Genomic DNA, 21,373 nt, shown 5'->3' on the forward strand with positions numbered 1-21,373 from the left:
ATAAGGACAGTATCCTATTGTTCTACAGCTGCCTGACAAAGTACACTAAGGCCCACTAGTAACAATCACAAACTTGAGCTGGCTCTGCTTTTTCAGGATCTTGTGTGTTCTCTAAGTCTCTGCACTGCCCATGCGCAAGAAGGGTAAGTAATCTTAGCAGTGGCCCCTGCCTTTGAGCAGTTCTGGCCAAAACCCAGAGCTGCCATCAGGACACAACATTAATAAAGTCATCCCAGTCGCATCTGGGAAGGCCAAGGCCTGTTATTTTTCAGCAAGGCAAGTTTACTTACTCCCACAGGAGAGAAACCAACATGGCCACCAGGGAGAGCCTGGGACAAAACGTACTTGACCAGCAACAGATAAACCAAAAGCCTGGAGTCTGAGAACAAGCTAAACGTTCCGCTCCTCTCGGCTCAAGTCACCGTACATCATCTTTCAGAAGAACAAAAGCAAATGTAGGGGCGCCTGGGTGGCTCAGTCAGTTAAGCGTCTGCCTTTGGCTCTGGTCATGATCCCCGGGTCCTGGGATGGAGTCCCATGTTGGGCTCCCTGCTCGGCAGGAAGCCTGCTTCTCCCTCTCTCTCCCTCTGCAGCTATCCCTGTGTATACTCTCTAATAAATAAACAATCCTAAAAAAAAAAAAAAAAAAAAGGAAAGGAAAAGTAAAGGACCTGCCATACGCTGGAAGAGGGCTTGGATAATGCAGGCAATTTTGTCAGCTGAGCAAGGCAGAGTGGTGCACACCAGCAACCTCGAAAATCTAAATTCGGTACTACCACCGCTAAATCACCTGTAGGGGGGTGGGTGGGGAGTCATTTCATTGTTCACTGCCTTCATTTCCCTACTTAGGATGTTGAGAAATAGCAGTATACTGAATATGCTGACATTTTTATTACTGAATGCATATAAAATCTAATCTTAAACACACCAAAAAGAATTATTTTGATAATTAGGCGAAACAAAACTGAGACTAATATTGGTGACTCAGGAGTCAACTCCTATGGTCATCTCCTCAGAGAGATCATTCCTAAACTCATCAAACTAACCTTATCCCCACTTATTTTGTTTTGGGCCCTCCCAGCAGTTACTACTACCTGAAATTATAATCTTCATTTGCAGGTTTTTTTTTCTCTCCCTCTCTCAACCAAATGAATAGCATCTTTGCCGATCTTACTGCTTTATCCTGCCTGGCTCGATAACTATTTGATTGAATTAATACCAAGGTTAAAAATAATTTGAAAAAGACAAAATAAAACTATTTGACTGAATTAATACCAAGGTTAAAAATAATTTGAAAAAGACAAAATAATTTGAAAAAGTCTTTTGTTTAAAAGACTGGAAGACTAACATTGATCTCAAGCCTTATAATAAAACTACAATAATCAAGACCATGTGTATTGGCATATGGACAGATAAATGGATCAATGAAACAGCATGGATTCCAGAAACAGACCCACATATAAATGGACAACAAACTTTCTACAAAGATACAAATTCAAAAGAGTCTTTTCAACAAACAGTGCTAAAACTGGATATCTATATGCAAAATATATATATGTATGTGTGCACATACATACAAATCTTCACACCTCACCATATACAAAAATTAACTCAAAGTGGATCATAAACTTATTAGAAAACATTTGGGACCTTGGTTTAATTAAGCAAAGATTCCTTAGCACGATCCATTAAAAAAAAATTAAGGGGCACCTGGCTGGCTCAGCCAACAGAGCATGTGACTCTCAATCTCTGGGTTGTAAGTTTAAGCCCCATGTGGGGTGTAGAGATTACTTAAAAATAAAATATTTTAAAATTAATTAATTAATCAATTAATTTAATAAAATAAAAATTGATAAACTGGATTTCATCAAAACTAAAAACCTCTGTTCTTTCTAAAGGGACTGTTAAAAAAAATATATGAAAAGACAATGGGGCTCAGTCAGTTAAGCATCCAACCCTTGGTTTTGGTTTAGGTCATGATCTCAAGGTTTTGGGATCCAGCCCTGCATCAGGCTCTGCACTCAGAGGGGAGTCTGAGGAATCTGCTTGAGGATTCTCTTCCTCTCCCACTCCCCCTCTCCCCACTCATGGGTGTATGGGTGTGTGTGTGTGTGTGTGTGTGTGTGTGTAATACATAAATAAATATTTTAAAAAGGGGGGCACCTGGGTGGCTCAGTTGGTTAAGCATCTGTCTGCCTTTGGCTCAGGTCATAACTTCAGGGTCCTGGGATGGAGTCCTGAGCTCTGTTCCCTGCTTAGAAAAGAGTCTGCTTCTCCCTCACCCTCTTGCCCACCACCCCCACCTATGCCTGTGTACTCTCTCTCTCTCAAATAAATAAAATCTTAAAAAAAAAAAAAAAAAGATGAAAGACAAACCACAGACTAAGAGAAAATATTTGCAATTCTGATAAAGGACTTGTTTCCAGAATAAAGAATTCTTTTTTTTTTTTTAAGATTTTATTTATTTATTTGACAGAGAGAGCAAGAGAGAGCAGAAGCATGGAGGGAGAGGGAGAAGCAGGCTCCCTGCTGGGCAGAGTCTGACAAGGGTTCAGATCCCAGGACCTTGAGATCATGACCTGAGCCAAAGACAGATCCTTAACTGACTGAGCCACCCGGGTGCCCCTGGAATAAAGAATTCTTGAATCTCAATTTTTTAAAGAAATTTTTTTAATAAAAATGGGGGAAAATATTTGATCAAATAGACATGTCACAAAAGAAAATATACAGATGGCAAATAAGCACACGAAAAGATAATCAACATCATTAGTCACCAAGGAAAATATGAATTAAAACTACAATGAGGGGGGACGCCTGGGTGGCTCAGTTGGTTAAGCAGCTGCCTTCGGCCCAGGTCATGATCCCAGCGTCCTGGGATCGAGTCCCACATCGGGCTCCTTGCTTGGCAGGGAGCCTGCTTCTCCCTTTGCCTCTACCTGCCACTCTGTCTGCCTGTGCTCACTCTCGCTCCTCTCTCTCTGACAAATAAATAAATAAAATCTTTAAAAAAAAAAAACCTACAATGAGGGGGTGCCTGGGTGGCTCTGTCAGTTAAGCATCTGCCTTCGGCTCAGATCATGATCCCAGCGTCCTGGGATCAAGCCCCACATCAGGCTCCCTGCTCAAAGGGAGTCTGCTTCTCCCTCTCCTCCCCACTTGTGCTCTCTGTTGCCATCTCTCCCTTTTTGTCAAATAAATAAGTAAAATCTTTAAAAAAAAAAAAAATGAAAACGACAATAAGGGGTGCCTGCGTGGCTCAGTCAGTTAAGTGTCTGTCTTCTGCTCAGGTCATGATCCCAGGGTCTTTATATCTGCCCTCTGCTCAGCAGGGAGTTTGCTTCGCCCTTGCCCCTGCCCCTGCCCCCATCGCTCATACACATGAACACTTGCTCTCTCTCTCTCAAATAAATTTTAAAAATCTTTCAAAAAGAAAACTACAATGAGATACCATGACAGAGCCACTAGAATGGCTAAAATTTAGAAATTGACCATACCAAGTGTTGTTAAAGGTGTGGAATAACTGTAACTCTTATATGCTACTAGTAGGAATATACTACTTTGGAAAAGTTTGGTAATTTCTGAAGAAGTTAAATATGCATTAACTAGATGAGCCAGTCACTCCCCCAAGAGGTATTTTGGTAAATACCTCTTGTGCACAAACATTCACAGCAGCTCTATTTGTGATAGCCAAACTCTAGAACATTCCAAATGTTTCCATCAACAGGTGGATGGATAAACAAATGGTAGTACACCCATACGATGGGATACTACCAAGCAATAAAAAGAAATGAACTTTTTGATACATACTACAACATAGTGAATTTCAACGTAACTATGCTGAGTATAAGATGCCAGATCTAAAATTCCATTTATATATATTCTAAGATTTGTAAACTAAGGTGTAGTGACAGAAAGCAGAAGAGTGGTCCCCTGACAAGCAAGGAAGAGATTTAAAAAGTCACAAGGAAACATCATACGGGATGATGTTCATTATCTTCACGATGATGATGGTTTCATGAGTATGTGCATGTGTCCAAACATCAAATTGTATGCTTAAATATATGTAATCTAATCTAATGCGTGCCATTTATACCTCAATAAAGCTGCTTAAAGGGGTGCCTGGGTGGCTCGGTGGGTTAAGCCTCTGCCTTCAGCTCAGGTCATGATCTCAGGGTCCTGGGACTGAGCCCCACATAGGGCTCTTTGCTTACTAGGAAGCCTGCTTCCCCCTCTCTCTCTGCCTGCCTCGCTGTCTACTTGTGATCTGTCAAATAAGTAAATAAAATCTTAAAAAAAAAAAAAAGCTGGCTAAAAATAATAAAACAGACCTGCAATCTGAAAATATAATAAATAATTTCCAATTACATGTGTTATGTTCACAAGCTGATTTTTTAGGTGGCACGCATTTCTTTTCAATAACATAAGAGGGCCAGGGAAACGGAATGATCTTTGCCACTTACAGCTTTGGCCATACCCCCAACTTCTCCAATTCTACACTAACAAGCCGGACAATGTAGGGTCTATTACTACTCAGCCCCTTCCCCACTCCCAACCCCCAGTCTTTTTGTCTCCTAAAGAAGCAGATCCTTACTTGTCTGGAAGAGCAGACACAAGGAACAAAAGGTTCAATGACTATTTGACAGATTAAAGAATAGACAACTGTTTTATTTAAAAGCTCCCTAAAGAATTAGAACATTTGAGGCTATACACTGTTCCGATGAAATGCAGTTCTATATTACCCAGATCTGTAAGCACTTGGCCAGGAGACCTGTCCAAATCACTCACTTCCTAAGAGGTTTTGGTTTTGTTTTCTCTCCCTCTTTTCATTCCACAAATAAATAACTTGCAGGTGTATTTTGAGAAGACATTCCCAGTATTTTGAAAGTAACCCCAACAGCTTGAAACAGTTTTTTAAATGTCTAAGACAGTGACCATAGCAAGCCAATAAAGGAAAAGACCAAACAATGGGTCTTATGTGTGAATCGTATATAGAGTGGCAATACAAAATAACAGGATCATTTTCTGAAAACAATAGGTCACACTGCAGTTCAACAACAAAATAAGGCTTACAAATGATTAACAATAGTTATAAAATAATAATAGCAACATGGTGATGAAACAGTGGGGATTCTGGCTCCACCACTTATTGGTTCAGGGACTTCAGGCAAGCTGCCTAACTTCTGAAAATCAGTTTACTCATCTTTAGAACCAGGATAACAGAAGAAGAAGAATTCCTCTTCTCATAGGGTTATAGTGAGAATTAAATGTGTGTGACTTACAGTAAGAACTAAATAAACGTTAGCTATTAGAAGTATTATTACCTTGAACCTGCAAAGGATCTCCTTAATTCACTAATCCTCCTTTGACTCTTAGGTGCAAAATCCTGTCATTTATTAGCGTGAAACTTCTGAGCCTCAGTTTCCACATCCGTAAAACGGGGGCGATTAATGTTACCTGACTTTCGAGGCTGTGGTTGAGGATTAGCTAACAAGAGATAGGGCTCCCTTTCCTCCCATCTCCCAAAGCGAAGACCGCGGAGGAAGGAAATACTTCTAATAGCAGCAGATACAGTCAGTTTTTCCATTTCTGACACGTGAGAGGTGGGGGGGAACGGAGGTGCAAAGAGCCACATGAAGGGGTCAAGTTCCCGAGTGAAGCCCCCAAACGCACGCGAGAGGCAGGGTGACCCAGAGCCGCTCGACTGTCGGGGGCCCGGCCCCGCGCAACTCCCTCCTCTCCCCTCCCGCGTCCCGAGCCGAGGAGCCTCCCCAAGTGAGCGAGGTTATTTCGGAATCACCATGAGGCAATTCTCATGAGGCAATGGGTCAGGAATGCGGCGCCGAGCCGGGCCGCTGGCGTCCGCGGTTCCCTGGGCGGCTCTACCTGCCCGCGTCCTGACGGGCATCCCCAGGGCTGCGGGAGCCGGAACTCGGGGAGGCAGGAAATGAATGGGGACCCGAGAGGTGGGGGCGCGGTGGCGCCGGGCCCCCGACCCCGGGAGAGCGAGAAGTTCGGAGGAAGACTGCCCCCCGCGACCCTGAGCTGGAGTCCGAAGCCCGGCCGGGGCGCCCCCTCCCGGGCGGGGCTGATCGAACGCGGCGGGGGCCGGGCTGAGGCCCGGGCCGGGCCCTCGGGGCTCCTCACCTCCGCGATGTCATGTTCCTCCCGCCCTCCGGCTCCGCGACGGACCCGCTCCTTGCTCAGGCTCTGCTGGGCCCGGTCACATCGGGCTGGCCCGAGGGAGGCCCGCTCGGGACCGGACAGGGAGGCAGAGCCAGCCGGCCGCGCGCAGACCCCCCTCCAGGCCTGGGGATCCCGGAGACTGTGCAGCCGCCCCCCAAGCCCGGTTCGCTCCTCCTCCTCCCCCGCCTATCCCCACCGGCGCTGCCGTGACGTCACCCCGCGCGACGCCCGCCGCCACTTCCTGCTCCCACTCCGCCCGAGACTGAGCGGCGGCTGGTAATGGCAGTTCATAGTCTCCGTGGAGCCGTTGCAACACAGTTAGCAAAGCACTTGCACCCTCCTTTAGACCCGGGCTGCAAGGCGCGCGCGCGGCGCCCTCACTACTGACCGCATTCCCACGAAGCGATTGCATTCGCTCCCACCGTGTCAATTTTCATCCCTGTCCCGAGAGCCAAATCGAATTTCATTCATTTTATTCCATCTCCGCTCCACTTTTCAGCTGTGTAACCTTAGGAAAGTTCCTGAGCGTCAACTGTTGAGTCTCTGAGCTTCAGTGTTCTCCATTTCTTCATTTCTGTAAAGTGAACATGGTAATTGTATTCTTTTCATAAGATTATTATGGGGATTAAATATGCAGAATGCTTAGAACTCCCGACCTGACCTATTTAATAAGTCCTTTGTGATTGTTATCTGGATTATCATGATAATTAAACATCTGTTGAATGTTCTCTTTCTGGTAGGCCCTGTTTAAGACTATGGGGATACAAAAAAACAATGGGGATACGGTAGTGAACTGAAGACAAAAAACCTGAGTGTTTTAACTCAAGAAAATACTGTATTTCCGTCTTCCTTTCTTTTCCCCATACCCCTTTATATTGTCACTTTTTAAAGATTTTTACTTATTTATTTTAGAGAGAGAGAATACCAAGTAGACTCCTTGCTGAGCCCATCAAGGGGCTGGATCCCAGAATCAGGAGATCATGGCCTGAGCAGAAACCACGAGTTGGGCACTCCACCAAGAGTGGATGCTCTACTGACTGCCCTACCACCAGGTATCCCTTATCTTTTTTTTTAAGATTTATTTATTTATTTATTTATTTGAGAGAGAATCTCAAGCTGACTCTATGCTGAGTGGTGGGCTCCACTGGAGATTAAGTCTCCCAACCCTAGCCTACGCCAAGAGTTGGAGCTTAAAACACTGCACCTTCCAGGCACCCCTATATTTCATCTTCAGTAGAGTAGTTAGGTAAGTCTTCACTGAGAATCACAATCTGTGTACAAATCTGATCCTAGAGTAGTCAGTGGGAATGACTCTGGCAAATAGCATTTCAAGCATAGGGAGAGGCAAATGCAAAAGCCCTGAGGCAGGAGGCTGCCTCCTGTTTTCCAGAAACTATGACAAGCTCTCTGACTAGCGCATAGAAGGCCGTGGGAGGGGTGAAGGGAGACCAGTAGGAGATGAGGTGAGAACAGAATAGAGATGATCTGGGGTCCTATAGGCTATTTAAATGAATGGTAAAATGGAGGGCCATTGAAAGATTTTTAGCAAAAAAGGAATATAATCTGTTTTAAAATTAAATGTAATAAAGTAAGGGTACTCTGGGAGAATCAGATCAAGAGAGCAAGTCTGAAAACAGACTAGTTCAGAATACTGTAATATTCCAGACTAGAGATAATGGTGGCTCAGACCAGAATGAGAAGCTAGAGCCTTTACCTGATGAATGTCCTTGTGATTCATTAAAGGCCACAGATTTAGTAAGTGGCAGAGTCAGAATTCGAACCCACAACTATGTAGCTCCAGAATCTTTATTTTTATTTCCTCCCAATGCTCCCCACCTCATTCCTAAAAAGAGAACTCTAATACTCTGATATAAGGTGCTGACTTCCTAAGCCTTGGTGATACCAAAAAAAAAAAAAAAAAAAAACCTGACAAAACGTATCGTTAATATATGTCAGTTTAATTTAGATAATAGACCTTCAACAAGCAGTTGCCTACCCCGTTTCTTTCCAGACCCCCTAAAAGTCCTGGCCCTCTAGATGACTCAAATAACACTGACTGATGTTAGGCCCACAGACTTGCCCTTTCTAACCCATTCTCCACCAAATAAAAAGAGTAATCTAAAATGCAAAAGTAGTCACCCCCTGCATTGAATACTTCATTGGCTACTTATTGCTTTTAGGATGAAATCATAAAAAAAATTTAACAACTCAGTCTGGTCCCTCACTTACCTCACCAGCCCCTCTTCCCAGGACTCTGTGACTCAGCCATGCTGAATGACCTTCAGTTCCCCTCAATATATGAAGCTCTCTTACAGCTCAGTATCTTTACACAATCTACTCCCTCTCCCTGGAGGTTTCTTTCTCACCTCCTTCCTCATGATCTCTAATCTATGTCTCTGATCTCAGACTAGAAGTCATCTCCTCTGGGATAGGAAAACTTACCTGATTCTCCCAGAACAGGTTAGATGGTCCCCGAGACACCTATCCTAGCTTAGAACCGAACACAGTTCACTATAAATCTAAGAAACAGTACTATGTGGAGGTTAAGTTCTTGATCTCCAAAGCTCAGCCTGCCTACTTGGCTATCCAGAGGCAAGTCACTTGACTTCTCTGTGTCTCAGTTTCCTTCTTTTGAAAAAATGGAGGGGTCCACATGTTACCACAAGCAGGTGGTGAAGCATGAAATATTTCCCCTAGGGACGCCTGGGTGGCTCAGTTCTATGTTCTATGAGGGAGTTCAAAACCTGTAGCATTAAATGAAAAGTTTACATTAGCACATCAGGCCCTTCTAAATATGAACAATGCCTACCTATTCAGCTTCATTTACTCCCACTCCCTCACATAATCTCAGAGTTTCCAAAGCCCTCTTGTTGTTTCTTGCATCCCTGTCTTCCTAAATTGAGTTCTTTCTGTCTGGAACACCCTTTAAACTCATCTCCAACTGGAAAACTAAGCAACAGGCAAGATTCAGCTCTAACTCAATCAGCTCCTCCAGGAAACATTCTCTGCACACACCCCTCAAACACTTCCTGAGAAGAAAATAGAGACACCCTGCCTATGCTTTAGGGGCTGCCTAGTCATTCCTCTAAAGCCCCTAACAGTTTAACATTGCTGTTGGTTGATTCTTCTGTCTCTTCCCCTAGATCATGGGTTCCTTTTAGAACAAAGTCGTCTTTTTTTTTTTTTTTAATATTTTATTTATTTACTTGAGAGAGAGAGCATGAGAGGGAAGAAGGTCAGAGGGAGAAGCAGACTCCCCATGGAGCTGGGAGCTGGACGTGGGACTCGATCCCGGCACTCTGGGATCATAACCTAAGCCAAAGGCAGTCGCTTAACCAACCGAGCCACTCAGGCGCCCCAAAGTCATTGTCTTCTTCTACTTTATTTTATATTATTTTTTTTTTAACAGGCTCCATGCCCAATGTGTGGCTTGAACTCAAGACCCTGAGATCAAGAGTCACATGATCCACTGACTGAGCCAGCAAGGCACCCCCTTCTTCATCTTTGCATGCCTAGAGTCTAGTACAGTGCCTGGTTTAGAACAGGCTTACGAAATGTTCATTTAGGGAAAAAAAAAAAAAAAAAGAAGTATTCATTGAAACATATTTTATTTTGATTTCTTTCTCAATCACAAAAGCAATACAACTTCCTTGCAACAAACTTTATAAAAACAGTAATTTTCCCTGCTTCTCATGTATGCATATTGCCAACTCAAAACTCCACCAGTGTTAATGGTCTGATATGTATTCTTTCACTTTTCTCTATACCTATACAAATACACACACGTATACCTCACACACACTCACATAAATAACATATATACAGACTTTGTCTTGTTTTCCTTTTTTTTAATTTAAATTCAACTAATTAATATAATGTATTATTGGTTTCAGAGGTGGAGGTCAGTGATTCATCAGTCTTCTATAATACTCATTGCTCATTATATCACTTGCCCTCCTTAATGACCATCACCGAGTTATCCTATCACTCCACCACCACCCCATCCAGCAACCCTCAATTCGTTTCCTATGATTCAGAGTCTCTTATGGTTTTTCTCCCTCTCTGATTTGATCATATTTTATTTTTCCCTCCCTTCCTCTATGATCTTCTGTTTTGTTTCTTAAATTCCACATATCAGTGAGATCATAGGATAATTGTCTTTCTCTGATTGACTTATTTCACGAGCACAATACCCTCTAGTTCCAAACACACACTTACAAACAGCAAGATTTCTTTTTCTTTTTTTTATGGCTGAGTAGTATTCATATATATATCTCTCACATCTTACTAATCCATTCATCTGTCAATGGACATCTGGACTCTTCCCATAGTTTGACTATTATGGACATCACTGCTATAAACCTTGGGGTGCAGGTGCCACTTCGGATCACTACATTTGTATCCTTGGGGTAAATACCCAGTAGTGCAATTGCTAGGTCATAGGGTAACTCTATTTTCGACTTTTTGAGGAACCTCCATACTGTTTTCCAGAGTGGCTACACCAGCTTACATTTCCACCAAGAGTGTAAGAGGGTTCCCCTTCTCCACATCTCCACATGCCAACATCTGTCCTTCCCTGACTTCTTAATTTTAGCCTTTCCGACTGCTGTGAGGTGGTATCTCATTGTGGCTTTGATTTGTATTTCACTTATGCTGAGTGATGTGGAGCACTTTTTCATGGGTCTGTTGGCCATCTGGATGTCTTCTTTGGAGAAATGTCTGTTTCTGTCTTCTGCCCATTTCTTGATTGGATTATTTGTTCTTTGGATGTTGAGTTGGAGAAGTTCTTCATAGATTTTGGATCCTAGCCCTATATTGGATATGTTATTTGCAAATATCTTCTCCCATCTAGTTGGTTGTCTTTTGGTTTTGTCAACTGTTTCCTTTGCTGTGCCAAAGCTTTCTATCTTGATGAGGTCCCAACACTTCATTTTTGCCTTTGTTTCCCTTGCCTTTGGAGATGTGTCTAGCAAGAATTTGCTGTGGCCAAAGTCACAGAGGTTGCTGTCTCTATTCTCCCCTAGGATTTTGATGGATTTCCATCTCACATTAAGGTCTCTCATCCATTTTAAGTCTGTTTTTGTGTATGGTGTAAGAAAATGGTCCAGTTTCCTTATTCTGCATGTGGTTGTCCAATTTTCCCAACACCATTTGTTGAAGAGACTGTCTTTTTTCCATTGGACATTCTTCTCCTGCTTAGTCTCAGATTAGTTGACCATAGAGTTGAAGATCCAATTCTGGATTCTCTATTCTGTTCCATTGATATGTGTGTCTGTTTTTGTGCCAGTACTATACTGTCTTGATGATGACAGCTTTGTAATAGAGCTTGAAGTCTGGAATTGTGATGCCACCAGCTTTGCTTTTCTTTTTCAACATTCCTTTGGCTACTTGGGGTCTTTTCTGGTTCTATACAAATTTCAGGATTATTTGTCCTACCTTTGTGAAAAAAGTTGATGGTATTTTGATAGGGATTGCATTGAACGTGTGATTGCTCGAGGTAGCATAGACATTTTTAACAATATTTGTTCTTCCAATCCATGAGCATGGAATGTTTTTACATTTCTTTGTGTCTTCTCAATTTCTTTCATGACCATTCTATAGTTAGAGATCTGAGTACAGATCTTTTGCTTCTTTGGTTAGGTTTATTTCTAGGTTTCTTCTGGTTTTGGGTGCCATTGTAAATGGGATCAACTTCTTAATTTCTCTTTCTTCTGTCTCATGGTTATAGAAATGAAACTGATTTCTGTGCATTGATTTTATATCCTGCCACTTAGCTGAATTCCTGTATGAGTTTTATCAATTTTAGGGTGGAGTCTTTTGGGTTTTTCACATAGAGCATTGAGTCATCTGCAGAGAGTGAGAGTTTGACTTCTTCTTTATGGATTCAGGTGTCTTTTATTTCTTTTTGTTTTCTGATTGCTGAGGCTAGGCCTTCTAGTACTATGTTGAACAGCAGTAGTGATAGTGGACATCACTGCTGTGTTCCTGACCTTAGGAGAAAAGCTCTCAGTTTTTCCCTATTGTGGATGATACTGGCTGTGGGCATTTTGTATATGGCTTTTATGATATTGAGTTCTCTATCCCTACACTGTGAAGAATTTTAACCAAGGAAAGATGCTGTCACATGCTTTGTCAAGTGCTTTTTCCGCATCTATTGAGAGGATCCTATATTTCTTGTCCTTTCTTTTATTATACTTAAAGATTTTATTTATTTAGGGCTGCTTGGGCGGCTTAGTCAGTTATGATCCCAGGTCATGATCCCAGGGTCCTGGGATTGAACTTCACATTAGGCTCCTTGCTCAGCAGTGAGACTGTTTCTCCCTTTCCCACCCCTCCTACTTGTGTACTCTCTCTCACTGTGTCTCTCTCTGTGTCAAATAAATAAATTAAAAGATTTTATTTATTTATTTAGCAGAGAGATAGAGAGCACAAGTAGATAGAGTGGCAGTCAGAGTGAGATGGAGAGGCAGGTTCTCTGCTAAACAGAGACCCCGAGGCAGGGCTCGATCCCAGGATCCTGGGGTCATGACCTGAACCAAAAACACCCACTTAACCAACTGAGCCACCCAGGTGCTCCTTGTCCTTTCTTTTATTAATGTGTTGTAGATTGGTGAATGTTGAACCATCCTTGCAGTCCAGGAGTAAATCCCACTTGGTCATGGTGAATAATCCTTTTAATGAACTATTGGATCCTAATGGCTTCTGTCTTGATGAGAATGTTTACATCTATGTTCATCAGGGATCTTTGTCTGTAATTCTCTTTTTTGCTGGGGTCTTTGTCTGGTTTTGGGATCAAGGTAATGCTGGCCCCGTAGAGAGAGTTTGGAAGTTTTCTTTCCATTACTATTTTTCGGAACAGCTTCATAACTATAGATACTAGTTCTTTAAATATTTGGTAGAATTCCCCTGGGAAGCCATCTGGCCTTGGGCTCTTGTTTGTTGGGAGATTTTTGATGACTGCTTCAATTTCCTTGCTGGCTATCAGTCTGTTCAGGTTTTCTATTTCTTCCTGTTTCAGGTTTGGTAGTTCATATGTCTCTAGGAATGCATCCATTTCTGCCAGATCACCTGATTTATTGGCAAACAGTTGCTCATAATACCTTCTTGTATTGTTTGTATTTCTCTGGTGTTGGCTCTGATCTCTTCTCTTTCATTTATGATTTTATTTATTCAGGTCCTTTCTCTTTTCTTTTTGATAAGTCCTGCCAGGCATTTATCGATCTTATTAATCATCCAAAGAACCAGCTCCTAGTTTCATTGATCTGTTCTGTTGTTCTTTTGGTTTCTATTTCATTGATTTCTGCTCTAATCTTTATTCATTCTCTTCTCCTTCTGGGTTTAGGCTTTATTTGCTCTTTTTTCTCCAGCTCCTTTACATATAAATTTAAGTTGTGTATTTGAGACCTTTCTTGCTTCTTGAGAAAGGCTTGTATTGCTATATACTACCCTCTTAGGACCGCCTTTGCTACACCCCCAAAGGTTTTGAACAGTTATGTTTTCATTTTCATTTGTTTCCATGAATTTTTCAATTTGTTTCCATGAATTTTTCAATTCTTCTTTAATTCCCAGTTGGCCCATTCATTCTTTAGCAGGATGCTCTTTAACATCCATGTATTTGAGTTCTTTCCAAATTTATTCTTGTGATTGAGTTCCAGTTTCAAAGCATTGTGCTCTGAAAATATGCAAGAGAATGATCCCAATTTTTCATACTGGTTGAGACCTGATTTGTGACCTAGTATGTGATCTATTCTGGAGAATGTTCCATGAATACTCAAGAAGAATGTGTATTCTGTTGCTTTAAGATGGAGTTTTCTGAATACATCTGTGAAGTCCTTCTGGCTCAGTGTGTCATTCAAAGCCCTTGTTTCTTTGTTGATCTTCTGCTTAGATGATCTGTCCATTGCAGTGGGAGGAGGGTGTTAAAGTTCCCCTACTATAATTGTATTATTATTCATGTGTTTCTTTAATTTTATTATTAATTGGCTTATAAATTGGCTGCTCCCAAGTTAGGGGCATAAATATTTACAATTGTTAGATCTTCTTGTTGGATAGACCCTTTAATTATGATATAGTGTCCTTCCTCATCTCTTATTACAATATTTGGTTTAAAATCTAACTTGTCTAATATAAAGATTGCCACCCCAGCTTTCCTTTGATGTCTATTAGCATGATGAATGGCTTTCCACCCCCTCACTTTCGATGTCTTCAGGTATAAAATGAATCTCTTGTAGATAGCATGTCAATGGGTCTTGCTTCTTTATCCAATCTGATACCATGTGTCTTTTGATTGGAACATTTAGCCCATTTATATTCAGAATAACTATTGAGAGTTATGAATTTAGTGTCATTGTATTACCTGTAAAGTCCCTGTTTCTGTATATTGTCTCTGTTCCTTTCTGGTCTGTGTTACTTTTGGGTTCTCTCTTCACTTAAAGGATCCCTTTTAATATTTCTTGTGGGACTGGTTTGGTGATCACAGATTCTTTTAGTTTCTGTTTGTCTTGGAAGCTTTTTTTCTCTCCTTCTGTTTTAAATGACATCCTAGCTGGATAAAGTATTCTTGGCTGCATACTGTTCTCATTTAGCACCATGAATATATCATGCCAGTCCTTTCTGGCCTATCAGGTCTCTGTGGATATGTCTGCTGCCAGTCTAATGTTTCTAACCTTGTAGCTAATGGACCTCTTGTCCCGAGCTGCTTTCGGGATTTTCTCTTTATTGCTGAGATTTGCAAGTTTCAGGATTACATGTTGGGGTGTTGACCTATTTTTATTGATTTTGAGGGGGCTTCTCTGTGCCTCCTGGAGTTGAATGCCTGTTTCCTTCCCTGGATTAGGGAAGTTCTCCATTATAATTTGCTCCAATTTATCTTCTAACCCCTCTCTCCCGGCTCTCTTTCCTCTTCTTCTGGGATCCCAATTATTCTAAAATTGTTTTGTTATATGGTTTCACTTATCTCCCGAATTCTCTCCTCATGATCCCTTAGTTGTTTATTTCCCTTTTCCTCAGCTTCTTCATTCTCTGCCATTTAGTTTTCTATATCATTAATTCTTTCTTCTGCCTCATTTATCCTAGCAGTTAGGGGCTCCATTTTTTTATTGCATCTCAATAATAGCCTTTTAAATTTTACTTGATAAGATTATAATTAGATTTTAATATTTTATTTCATTTTAATTTTAATTAGATTTTAATCTTTAATGAGATTTTAATCTTTTATTTCTCCAGAAAGGGACTCTCTAGTGTCTTCTCTGCTTTTATCAAGCCCAGCTAATATATTTATAATCGTTATTCTGAATTCTAGTTCCGACATCTTAATTATGACCATACTGACCTGGCAGTCAGTACTAACTCTTGTTCTCTTTTTTGTGGTGAGTTTTTCCGTCTTGTCATATTTCCAGAAAGTGTACGCTCTTCTGTTTATATAGTTGCAACAATTCTTTTCTTAGATCTCTGGTTGAGTTCACAGGTGGTCAGAATGATGTGATAGCTATCTAGCTGAATTCCTGGGACCAAACAACATTAAGGTCTCCTCCTCCTTGACCATCTTGGACTCCTCCAGGATTTTATTTTTCTATTCTGTTTTTTAAACAAGCTCATAATATGTGTCTATATTTGTGGATTCATAATATGTATGAATCCATTATTATAATAAAATAATTATATGAAGATTGTGTATTTATATGCATATATAATCACAAGGACTGTATATGTTCGTGACTTAATTTTTTCTCTTAATATGTAGTAAATATCCCTAAACCAGCATTTTTGTCCAGTGTAAATATAATATGAGACATGTATGCAATATTAAATGTTATAGTATTTCGAGGCACCTGGGTGGCTCAGTGGGTTAAGCCTCTGCCTTCAGCTCAGGTCATGATCTCAGGGTCCTGGGACCGAGCCCCGCATCAGGCTCTCTGGTCAACAGGGAGCCTGCTTCCCCTCTCTCTCTGCCTGCTTCCCTGCCTACTTGTAATCTCTCTCTTTCTGTCAAATAAACAAATAAAATCCTTTAAAAATAAATAAATAAATAAATAATTTTATTTAATAGTTTTATTTTATTAATAAAATAAATAATTTTAATTTAATAATTTAAATAAAATAATTTTATTTAATTTATCAATAAATAGATGGTTTCACTTATCTCCTGAATTCTCTCCTTTAAAAAGTAAAAAGGGGTATAATCAGTGAAAATATGTTTACCCCAATATATCAAGATATTATCATTCAACACAAATCAATAAGTATAAAAATGAGTGAGCTATCTTAAATTCTTTTTTACTTATTAAGCTTTCAAAGGCCAGTGTGTATTTTGCCCTTACAGCACATCTCAGTGTGAACAGGCTACATTTCCAATGCTCCATAACCACCTTTGGCTAATGCTACTGTAGAGACAACACACTTACATGGAAGTCATTCTCTCCCATTGCTGCATAATATTTTGTAGAATGGATATACATTTTTAGTCCACTTCTGTTAATGGACATTCGAATTATTTCTAGGGTTTGGGGGTGGGGGGTTGCACTGAAAATAGTGTTTCCATTAACTCTCTTTTATTTTTTAAAGATTTTATTTTTAAGTAATCTCTGCACCCAACATGGGGCTCAACCTCACAACCCCAACATCAAGAGTTGCATGCTCTACTGACTGAGCCAACCAGGCACCCCTTCATCAACTTTCTTTTTATTTTTTAAAAGATTTTATTTATTTATTTGAGAGGGAGAGAGAAAGAGCGAACAAAAGGGGGGGTGGGGCAGAGGGAGAGGGAGAAGCAGACTCCCTACTGAGCAGGGAGACAGACATGGGGCTCAATCTCAGGACCCTGGGATCATGACCTGAGCAGAAGGCAGATGCTTAGCCAACTGAGCCAGGTGCCCCTTTCCCTCTTTTTTTTTTTTTTTTTTTTTAAGATTTATTCATTTTAGGGGAGAGGTGGGGCAGAGGAAGAGAATCTTCAAGCAGACTCCCTGCTGAGTGCAGAGCCTGACACAGGGCTCAATTTCATGACCCAGAAGATCATAACCTGAGCCAAAACTGAGAGTTGAATGCTTAGCCAACTGAGCCATCCAGGCACCCTTCCCTGAACTTTTTTATGAGAAAATTCAGTGAATGAGTGAATCACTATATTGATCTTAACTTAGGGAGGTATTATCAATGTTGTCAATATTGTTTCAATTCTGTATATATATTATTTTAAAGATTTTATTTGTTTATTTGTGAGTGAGCAAGAGAGAGCACAATGGGAAGGGGAGAGGGAGAAGGTGAGGCTGACTCCACGCTGAGCAGGGAGCCTGATGTGGGGACAGTGAGATCATGACCACAGCCAAAATCAGATGCTTAACCGGCTGAGCCACCCAGGAGTCCCCATCCCCAATTTAAAAACAAGAAGACTGGGGATGGCTGGGTGGCTCAGTTGGTTGAGCAGCTGCCTTCAGCTCAGGTCATCATCCCAGTGTCATGGGATCGAGTCCCACATCGGGCTCCTTGCTCCGCAGGGAGCCTGCTTCTCCCTCTGACTCTGCCTATGCTCACTCTCGCTCGCTCTCTCTCTGACAGATAAATAAATAAAATCTTTAAAAAAAAAAAAACAAAAAAAACAAGAAGACTTATGTGCAGAAGTTTATCATAAGATCATATATCAAGTGAGCTCCAGGTTACAAGGTCAGTACCCTCTCTGTGGCATAACTGCCTGCTGATTTTGTCTTTCTGTGGCACCAAGAGGTAGGATTCGATATACCTGTGTGACATTGGGCAAATCATTTGTTATAAATGAGTTTCAGTTCTTTCATCTTAAATTCCTACTTCAGGGGCACCTGAGTGGCTCAGTCTGCTGAGGGTCTGACTCCTGATTTTGGCTCAGATCATAATGTCAGGATCATGGGATAGAGCCCTGCTTAGAGTCCCACATGGGACTTCATGCTCAGAGTGGAGGCTGCTGGTCCCTCTCCCTCCCTCTCTGCCCTTCCTGTCCTCTAAAATAATAAATAAAATCTTCAAAAATGTTGCCTTGAGGCCTAAAATGATTTAGTCTCTGCAAAAATGTCTCCTTTGTAATTAATGAAGCACTGTGCAAATTTAAGAGCATTTTATATATGGCAAAACTAGGTGCTTGATAATAATGTTTACTTTGTAGCGAATACATTGACCATATTTAGTCCAAGTAATTTTGCAGTACCACAACGAAACACAAGAGGGGGTTCATTTGTGTTTTTATTTCAATGGCAGGTGCATTTACTACGTGAAAGCTTATGAAATTCTTAATTTTTTTAGAGACTTAAGTGAGCAACTCTGCACTTCATTCATTCCAATACACTTTCCTTTTTTTGTTCAATACATTTTCTTTTCATTTTCTTTTTTTGTTTGTTTTTTTAATACATATATTTTTTAATTTTTTATTTTTCATAAACATATAATATATTTTTATCCCCAGGGGTACAGGTCTGTGAATCGCCAGGTTTACACACTTCACAGCATCCAATACATTTTCTGAAGTGACTATTTTTAGGAGGTGTTTTGCTCAGGAAGCTGAACAAGTAAAGCTGCTGACATTCCCATTCTTTTTTTTTTTTCCTTTTTAGATGTTTATTTATTTATTTGACAGACAGAGATCACAAGTAGGCAGGCAGAGAGAGAGGAAGGGAAGCAGACTCCCCACTGAGCAGAGATCCCAGAACCCTGAGCTGAAGGTAGAGGCTTTAACCCACTGAGCCACTCAGGCACCCTGACTTCCCATTCTTAAGAAAGAGCAGTCCCCAAGCTTTTCCTTGAGACTATTACAGGCCCAGACAGTGAATAATCCTACACTGGCATCAAATGCAGCCTCCCTAATTTGCATGGAAGGAAGACAGACTTGTTTAGAAGCCACGTGTTTCAGCAGGCATAGCGAGTCTGCATTCACTGTAGTCTGAAAGTTTCCACAGAAATCTCTGAGGCCTTCTGAGACATTTGATCACTACATTTGTATCTTTAGTCATCCAGAATGGGAAAAGACTACATGATTCCCAGGGGACACAGCCGCAAAACAGGTGATTTGGATCTGAAGAAAATCAAGGTGAAAAGCTCTCACCACTAAAAACAAGCAAATGAAAGAATGGAAAATTCTGGCCAAAAAGTGTCATATATGTGGACATGTTGCTTTAAGGACTTGGATGCAGTAGAAAACGATAAGATATAATGTTTTATTTATTTTGCAAAGGTAATAAATATACTTCTTCTTAATTCTAATATGAGCAAAGAACTCTCTTTTTCATCTTCATTAGTCATCGTTTTAATCTTTATATAAGAATGGTTAAAAGTGCAATCCCTGAAATCAGATTCCTGTTATGAATAAGTTACTTGACCTCTTTGAGCTGCAGATTCCTCTTAATAATATCCTTCGTATGTTGTTGAGAGGATTGAATGAAATAAAGCAAGGCATATAACACGGGTTCTAACCACATAGCATACAGTACTGTTTTTATTATCCCTGCTACATAAACATTAGCAGAATATTTGACACCTGGTAGGAGCTCACCAACTATGGATCTCACCAACTAGGATCTCATAACAACTATGATGTTGATGACAGTGGTGTCGTGCAGGGGGTGGGGGGGTAGGTCATGATAACAAGAACTAACATTTATCTAGCACTTACCATGCATCAAATACTGTTCTTCGTGATTTTGTGTATAGTGATTGATTAATCTTCCCAACAACACTGTGGAGAAGGTAATATTGTTTTTTCTTTTCTAAGATTTTATTTATTTATTTGCAAGAGAGAGAGAGTGTGTGTGTGTGTGTGTGTGTGTGTGTGTGTGTGTGCAGAAGCAGAGGGAGAAGCAGACTCACCACTGAGCAGGGAGCCCCACATGAGGCTTGATCTCAGGACCCTGAGATCATGACCCGAGTCCAAGAAAGATGCTTAACTGAATGAGCCACCCAGGCACACTGGCAGGTCATATTGTTATCCTCATTTTAGAAATGAAGAAACTGGGGGTGCCTGGGCGCCTTAGTTGGTTAAGCATCTGACTCAGCTAAGCATCAGCTCAAGTCATGATCTCAGGGTCTTGAGATCGACCCCATGTGGGGCTTCCCGCTCAGTGGGGAGTCCACTTCTCCCTCTCCCTCTGCTTCTACCCCTTGTTCATGCTTGCTGTCTCTCAAACAAATAAATTAAATTGAATCTTTTTTTTTAAAGGAAATGAAGAAAGCAGTACAACACCTGAAACTAATGTAACATTGTGTGTCAACTATACTTTGATAAATAAAATAAAGTAAAAAAAAATTTCCAAAAGAAAAGAAATGAAGTAGAAAGTAACCAGAAATTCTTATAGAAGGGATGAACAAGCATGCTCTTATGTTTCCATGCCTCTTGCATTAATTTTTCCAGTTACCACTTTCACCTGCAAAATTTGTATTTACTCTTCCAAATCCAACACAAAACCCAACTCTTTTGCAAAACTTCCAAAATCTCCCAGAAGAAATCGTTTATATTCATTTTTTTCTGTTTATTTTTCTTTTGAATGTGTGTTCTTTGAGAGCAGGAATATGTTTTATTCATTTTTTAACTTTTTTTTGAGATTTTATTTATTTATTTGACAAAGAGAGAGATCACAAGTAGGCAGAGAAGCAGGCAGAGAGGAAAGGGGGAAGTAGGCTTCCTGCTCAGCAGAGAGCCTGATGTGGGGCTAGATCCCGGGAACCTGGGATCATGACCTGAGCTGAAGGCAGAAGCTTAACCTACTGAGCCACACAGGCGCCCCTTATTTTTTAACTTCTTTAAAGAATTTATTTTAAGTAATCCCTACACCCAATGTGGGGCTTGACTTCAACAACCCCAGGATCAAGAGTTACATGATCTACCAATTAAGCCAGCCAATTCTGTCTTTTCTGACTCTCGGCCATTGAGCATAGGCTATAGTCTGAAAAGGGGATGTAGGTATTAGGTCAATTGCAGAGGAAACGTCTATGAAAGGTTCCCAACTAGCCTTTCAAAGGAAAGATTTCGCTTTTTTTTTTTGAATTTGGTCTTTCATCTATCTCCCCTTTTACAGTGAATTGTCAGTCCTTTCTAATGCCCTTAGAAAGCAAAATAAAAAATTGTAATTTATGTCGACTTCCAAAAGTATTTTGAGAATTTTATTGGTCTATAAAGTGAAATATGTTCAAAATGTTCTTGGCTATGGCCTCTTAAAAGAAGAAATTGCTCTTCGTA

At 40.7% G+C, this 21,373-nt stretch overlaps 1 protein-coding gene and 1 long non-coding RNA gene across 4 annotated transcripts in view; one reads left to right on the top strand and one right to left on the bottom strand.

Annotated features, from left to right (window-relative positions):
• The window catches only part of PTPN11 (protein tyrosine phosphatase non-receptor type 11), an 87,786-nt gene extending 81,410 nt beyond the window's left edge, over window positions 1-6,376 (bottom strand). For both annotated transcript variants that reach the window (XM_059139098.1, XM_059139097.1), the window contains exon 1: window positions 6,145-6,376. In XM_059139098.1, coding sequence (XP_058995081.1) covers window positions 6,145-6,158 — 14 coding nt within the window. In that variant the 5' untranslated portion in view covers window positions 6,159-6,376. The remainder of the gene's footprint in view (window positions 1-6,144) is intronic.
• A 62-nt stretch (window positions 6,377-6,438) lies between these two features.
• LOC131811363 (uncharacterized) lies at window positions 6,439-19,897 on the top strand. Of its 2 annotated transcripts, none has more exons than XR_009345909.1 (3): window positions 6,439-6,773; window positions 7,096-7,235; window positions 19,151-19,897. It is a non-coding gene; the product is annotated as an uncharacterized LOC131811363 (long non-coding RNA). The 2 variants fall into 2 exon arrangements; XR_009345910.1 differs by lacking the exon at window positions 19,151-19,897 and adding an exon at window positions 9,593-10,563.
• Window positions 19,898-21,373: the final 1,476 nt, after the last annotated feature.

The sequence above is a fragment of the Mustela lutreola genome, chromosome 11, assembly GCF_030435805.1.
Source record: "Mustela lutreola isolate mMusLut2 chromosome 11, mMusLut2.pri, whole genome shotgun sequence".
Taxonomy (NCBI): Eukaryota; Metazoa; Chordata; class Mammalia; order Carnivora; family Mustelidae; genus Mustela; species Mustela lutreola.